We start from the raw sequence: 6,787 nt of genomic DNA on the forward strand, positions 1-6,787 counted from the left end.
CCATCCATTTTCTTCTGTTTATCTGGGGCCAGGTTGTGGGGGCAGCAGCCTAAGCAAAGAAGCCACATGTCCCTCCCCAGCCACCTCCTCCAGCTCTCTGGGGGAACGTCCAGCCGAGAAATATAATCACTCCAGCATGTTCTGGGTCTGCCCCAGGTCCTCCTCCCGGTTGGACACCCCCAGAACACCTCTACTGGCTCCTTTCGATTTGGAGGAGTGGCAGCTCTACTTTGAGCCCCTCCTGAATGGGTGTATTCTTCAGCCTATCTTTAACGGAGAGGCAGCCACATTTTGGAGGGAGTTCATTTCTGATTTTAAATGTGTCATCAGTTTTGTGGGTTTTTTTGTTTGTTTGTTTTTTGCTTCGTTTCTTTTAACCCTGTTTATGCTTTATACTACAGATGAGTGGGATAATTATTTATTTACTTTTGTTGATATTTTCATAACTGAGAATATGTTTTCATTGAAATTAATAACATTTTTCATTCACCAGCTGCCTTGTGAAGACCAGATCATCCTGTTGAAGGGCTGCTGCATGGAGATCATGTCCCTGCGCGCAGCCATGCGCTACGACCCGGAGAGCGAGACGCTGACGCTGAGTGGGGAGATGGCTGTGAAGCGGGAGCAACTGAAGAACGGCGGGCTGGGTGTGGTGTCGGACGCCATCTTTGATTTGGGCAAGAGCCTGGCACAGTTCAACCTGGACGACACAGAAGTGGCGCTGTTGCAGGCCGTGCTTCTCATGAGCTCAGGTTATTAACACTCTTATCCAGCATTTTTAAAGCTACATGGCAGTTATTTTGTATTTGCTATTAGTAGTACATCAATTTGAATTTAATGCAATTTAAATGAGAAATTTTAGCCTTCTATGCCCTTGGAGATGCAATACAAAGACATATTCCTCATCATTACCCACTACTCTGCATAGCATACAATATAGCCTGTTGTGAATCTAAATCTAATTAAGGTCTTAAGACAAATGTCCTGATGCATATTCAGTGTTGGGAGCAGAAAGCCCATCCTGAGTGTGATTAATAAGTCTGCACTTGTCTTTGGTTTGGTTTACGTATTGTAGAAACTCTGCCATTAATTAGGCTGAGACTTTTTTAAATTCAGGTCACATGGCATCATAGTTTTTTCAGATAATAGGATGCAACAAAGATGGGGTGTTCTGGTCTTTGTCAGTGTATCGACAAAAAATTTAAAATATGCACAAATATTCATGAATATTTGGTGCCGCCATCGCCTTACAGCAAGAAGGTCCTGGGCTGGAATCCTGCATGGGGCCTTTCGGTGTGGAGGTTGCATGTTCTCCCCGTGTCTGAGTGGTTTTTGTCTGGGTACTCCACCTTCCTCCCACAGTGCAAAGACACACATGGGGTTAGGTTATTTGGTGATTTTAAATTGGCTGTTGGCGTGAGTGTGAGCATGAGTGGGTGTCGTTTTCTATGTGATGGCCCTGCGATAGATTGGCAACCTGTCCAGGGTGTACCCTACCCCTCACCCTGTTACAGCCGGGATGGACTCCTCCAGGCCCCCTGCAGCCCTGAATCGGATAAGTGGAAGAGAATGAATGGATGTATATTTGGTGACTAAATAATTTACAACTTTTTTTAACTGGTTGGAGAAAACTGATAAAGAAAGAAAAAAATGAAAAGCTATTAGGACTAACAAAAACTGCTTCCTGGCTGTGCTTGTGGTTTTATGTTCAGCTGCAGGGGATGTGTGAGACCAGTCAAGTAGACAATGAAACACCGCTTTCCTCCCTAGTGGGCAGCAGAAACTGTTTCTTCTTTTTTCCTGGGCCACAGACCCAGGAGATGCCATGATGTTGTAAACCCGGCTAAAAAATCTGCGTAGATTGGTAATGATCATATACAAACTAGAAAAATATGCAATCTTCTAAAACTGGGGCAAGTGTTGAGATGAAAATAAAGCAAATATAAAAAATAAATCAACAGTTCACACATGGCAGGGGGTCCAGTTTCATTAAGTGTGCGTGCTCGACATGTCACACTTTTTGTGGTGCAATAAAATGGTAAAACAGGAGCCCTGCAGTGATCGATCAGATGATTTATTTATTTTAGTTTTTATCTATATCTATAAAATATTTGTAGACTAGGCCCTCTCACTGTTCTTCAGGCATGCCCACTGAAGCCGACATCATTATTAGCAATATAAAATGAGCTAAGGGACAGCGTGTTAGCATCAGCTGACCCGCTTTTGTTATTTTCCTTCCAAAATCATATTAATTGTACCACATCTATGTTTCACTTCATATTTTTCCCTGGTCATACACACCCTGCTGTATCCATCAGAGTGTGCGTGATAAAAAGAACGCATTTAAAGGCTTTGAATATGCGAATGCAGCTTGTAGTACTGTAAGTCCTTAGAAGTAGTAGGAGAAGATGAGTGCTATTAGTACCAGTCCATTTACCATTGAAACACCAGCAGCTGCTCTATACCCCACCATTGGAGCCCACCCACCGGGGAGGGGGGTTAAAGTTTGAGAACCACCAATGTAAACTGTGTCAGCACACAACCACCTGACCCAAACAGTACAGAACCACATTTAAATACGTGGATTTTTCCCCGCAATGGATGAAGGCTGCTGGTGCTGCCATTGCAAATGTATAAAGCCACACTTATGCTATAGTCATAGTAACAGCGGCTGACCACAACGCAACCAAAATGATGGCAACAGTATACAACAAGTTTGCATTCTCTTTACTTTTGAAATGGTTGCTTTGAAGATGAGGACCTGCTCTGCAACCACTTGCAGTCAGCTGGCATCTTCAGAGCAACCAAAGTCTTTCAGAGTCAGTCTGCGACTGATTGGGGTCAGTCTGACATCACATGCAATCTGTTTGTGAGCATACAACAATTAGTGATAATCTGCAGATCATTCACATTAACTGCTTACATTTGGAGTCTAGGCAGAACTTCATAGATTTGAAATAGAAATTGTTCCACAAATAGTGAAATAGTTGCTTCATGACAATGATTTGATTGTAAAATGAGAAAAATACCCGGAATACAACCAGCTGGCAACTGAGTCGAGTTTCCTATTGCAAAGAGATACATCACAAACCAGTCACACTCACTGGCGCAGACTGAGTCTGACTGAATGCAACATGTTAGCAATCTTCTTAGCAAACCTTCACCATCAGTCTGAGAGGGACTGACGTCAGTCCAAGTTAGACTGCAGTTGTTTGAAGACAAGTTGCATCCCACCAGGCAACCTATGCAATCACCTTTCCATTTAAAAGGCTGTGGGTGCAGCACGCTCCACCTCTGAATGACAGATACTTACAGTCAGTCACTGAAAGCAAAACAATCAATGCACTCACCAAGTAACCACAAAATATTCCTAGAAGCAAGAATGTTAACAAGTGAATGTGGCCTCATGTGTATACAGTGTTATATTTGCACATTTCAACAGCCTATCCAAAAAGATTTGGTTATTGAAGCATGTAATTAATAGTTTTAAATGGCTTTTATAGAGACATCCAATCTTTCTAAACTTGTCTGTTTTGATTATTCTCAATTTTTACTCTTTCCTCTGTGTTTTCTTACTTTCAGAATAATCAGTTGGTGTAATTAGTCTGATTTTTTTTCATATTTTTAGACCAAGCATTTGTATTTTTTCCTCGGTGTAATCAGCTGGAAAATTAGCTGCCAGGAAGGCCGCTATCTGCTACCCTAGTCACCCATACAGCCCCAAGATAATTTAATACTATTTGCAGTAAGAAAACACTACAAGTCTGAGCCTTGTCATGATTTTATTGGCCTAAGTAACAGTCAGATCTAATTTTGGGATTGTTAACATTTAGTTAAGATTCCACCGTGCAATACTGATTTTCAGTTTGCTCTCTTTTCCCTCCTCCATCTCTCCTTTCTACATCCTTTTCCCATATTTCCGCTCTAACCCCTCCCTGCCTCCATGTCCTCGCCTGAAATAAACCCACTCTTCATGCTCTTCTCCTGCTTCCCACAGATCGCTCAGGCCTGACCTGTACGGACAAGATCGAGAAGTGCCAGGAGACGTACCTGCTGGCGTTCGAGCACTACATCAACTACCGCAAGCACAACATTCCCCACTTCTGGCCGAAGCTTCTGATGAAGGTGACAGACCTGCGGATGATCGGGGCGTGCCACGCGAGTCGCTTCCTTCACATGAAGGTGGAGTGTCCCAACGAACTCTTCCCCCCGCTCTTCCTAGAGGTCTTCGAGGACCAGGAGGTGTGAGACGCACTTGCCGCCATGCAAAAGGAAGAGAACGTTGGAGCAAAATGGAAGATGGGTTAGTCCATCGTCTTTGTAGGGGAAGAATGGAGGGAGAATCCTCTGGGCAGGAATCTGCATTTCTCTGAAATCACATTCACAGTATGTGGTTTTAAAACTGGAAACAAGAATATCAGAAACAACACACCAGCAACAGGAGAGTGAAACAAGCAGAGGATTTTGTTTTGTGAATACCCTCTTCTCCACCTCTTCCTCCTCCTTATACCAACCCCTGTTTTAAAATCTGTGTGGGGGCCCTTCTGTCTGAGCATGATGTCTTATCTAGTAAGAGTTGTAGCCATTTGCCAAGACACAAACACACACACAAACATGCACACACTCACAGCCTGCTCCACCTCAGTTCTTCAGGGCAGCACTCTTTGCAGGGTCAGTTTCCCCTCCTTGGTTTTTTGTAGTGGTCACAGATTCACACTTGTCTTGAAGCCCATGTTTCCAGCATCAAAGCTGGCCAGCACCTCTCAGTATTATTTCTGAATAAGTGCTAAGGCATTGATTCAGAAGGTATGGACAGTACTGTCATATAATTACTCACAGTCATGCAGTCACCCACAATCAGCAGACACTGCACATTAAAATTTCAGTAGACGTTGTTAATGTTTCCGTGGTGTATAATGGCTGCAGTAAAGCAGAACAGCCGCACCGTTTATCAGTTACTTAACACAATCTGAGCCATGACAGCTGTTTTGGAGCTTGTTCTTCTTCTTATATCCCTGTGAAACCGGTGCTATATTTATATAAGGCTACTCCAGTTTTATTGAATTGTGTTCTCTACCTTTGAAAAACATAGAGACCATGGCTCCATATCTACCTTCATTTTTTTTTTTTGTCATTGGACCGGTTCCTGTGACATACAGCACACACACACACAAACACACACACACACACGAGCAGACTTGCCTTGTCATTGCCTATGCTGCTTGTGCCAGCAGCCTACCATCTTATGAATGACAAGTAAGCCCTTCTCTCTCTGAAGAGTTACTGCATTGAAGGAAGGGAAGGAAGAAAAAAGGAAGGGGGAGGAGAAAGGGAGACACTTAGAGGGGGAGGAGAAAAAGGAGCAGGGAAAGAGAGAGGAATTACAAAGTAATAGCTGGACTGTAGATTGTGAGCCAGGGGTCAGAAGTAAATCTCCCACACCCAGCCTCTGAGGAGGGTTTGAATAGCAGCAAACACCAGCAAGACAGCAAAGCTCATTGCATACACACACTGTCTCTTCAACTCTCTCTCACACACACACACACACACAGACACACACATGAAAACACACATCACCTCAGAGTAACGTGAATGCCTCATTTTACTGTATGCACTGCACGGCAGTGTTGATATACAGCCCTAACCTGCAGGGTTTGTACAGAGTCCTCTCCTCACAGACTCAGCTCAGTGTGGCCCTTCCAGGCTTCCATACACATTTGCCTTCTGCTTTTTTGTTTGTTTCCTTGTTTGTTTTTGTTTTCTTTATTTTACCATGGGCGTCACTGAGAGCAGGCAAATGCCAAGAAGGCTAACATTTACCTCAAAGTGGACACACCCCTAGGCTGGGGCAGCATTACTGCCCCTGTGGTGTCAGGCACTACCTCACCTCTGTGGACACAGGGCAGCTGCCCACAGCCTACACACAGACATACACCATTTGAGTTGGCGCATGTGTAGAATGATACACAGATGTGCATAGTTTGTTTTTTTTGTTTTTTTTGTAGGTGCACACTTGTAGTCATGGAAAGACAAAACACTCGCAGAATACACACACGCGTGCGCGCACACATACACACACACACACACACACACACACACACACACACACACACACACAGCCACACACACACACACAGCCACACACAGCCTCAGTGCTATCACTTGGTTCAAATGAAATACCACTGAAGACAGGAGGGCCAACCATCCCCCTGGAAGGTTTTACCCCCCCCTCCAGGGAATGGTACCCATTACATTTGGGTTATCTCCTTTAATTTTTATTTTTTTGTTAAATGGGACCAAGTGTCATCTGTTGAAATTTGGATTTACCCATTTCGGTAAAGACAGAAACCGACTCACAGAAGCAACGAAGGACAGTGTGGATGTGCAGCCCAGCTGACACCCATCAAAGCAAAAGCAGCAAGAGGAGCGATTACGCAGAGTTACTGCAAACCCAAGGCAGCCACGCCCGTTATTAGCGTGCATAGAAAGGGCAATTCCCATCTGCATCGTGATGACGTTCCGTGGTACACTTATGATGGCTGCCACTGGAGCTTGGTAAATCTTTTTCATGGAAAATGTCAGCTTTCTGTCATGCATGTGCTGCCATTGTGTTGGCATTATGTGACATAAAAAAGATGGAATGAACCCTCCTCACAGGCAACACAACTGCACTTCTAGCTTCCCAAATGCTCCCGACTATAGCAGTAATATTTCACATCAAATATCCATGGCAGATATCATAAGTTTACCCAGCAAATGGCCACGTGTTTGATTTGATTTTAAAAGC

At 43.9% G+C, this 6,787-nt stretch overlaps 1 protein-coding gene across 2 annotated transcripts in view; it reads left to right on the forward strand.

Annotated features, from left to right (window-relative positions):
• LOC115797838 (thyroid hormone receptor alpha-B) overlaps positions 1–6,137 on the forward strand; it is a 162,818-nt gene extending 156,681 nt beyond the window's left edge. For both annotated transcript variants that reach the window (XM_030754360.1, XM_030754359.1), the window contains 2 exons: positions 494–752; positions 3,998–6,137. In XM_030754360.1, the coding sequence (XP_030610220.1) occupies positions 494–752; positions 3,998–4,248 (510 nt within the window). In that variant the 3' untranslated portion in view covers positions 4,249–6,137. The remainder of the gene's footprint in view (positions 1–493; positions 753–3,997) is intronic.
• The last annotated feature ends 650 nt before the right edge of the window (positions 6,138–6,787 follow it).

The sequence above is a fragment of the Archocentrus centrarchus genome, chromosome 19 (genome assembly GCF_007364275.1).
Source record: "Archocentrus centrarchus isolate MPI-CPG fArcCen1 chromosome 19, fArcCen1, whole genome shotgun sequence".
Lineage (NCBI taxonomy): Eukaryota > Metazoa > Chordata > Actinopteri > Cichliformes > Cichlidae > Archocentrus > Archocentrus centrarchus.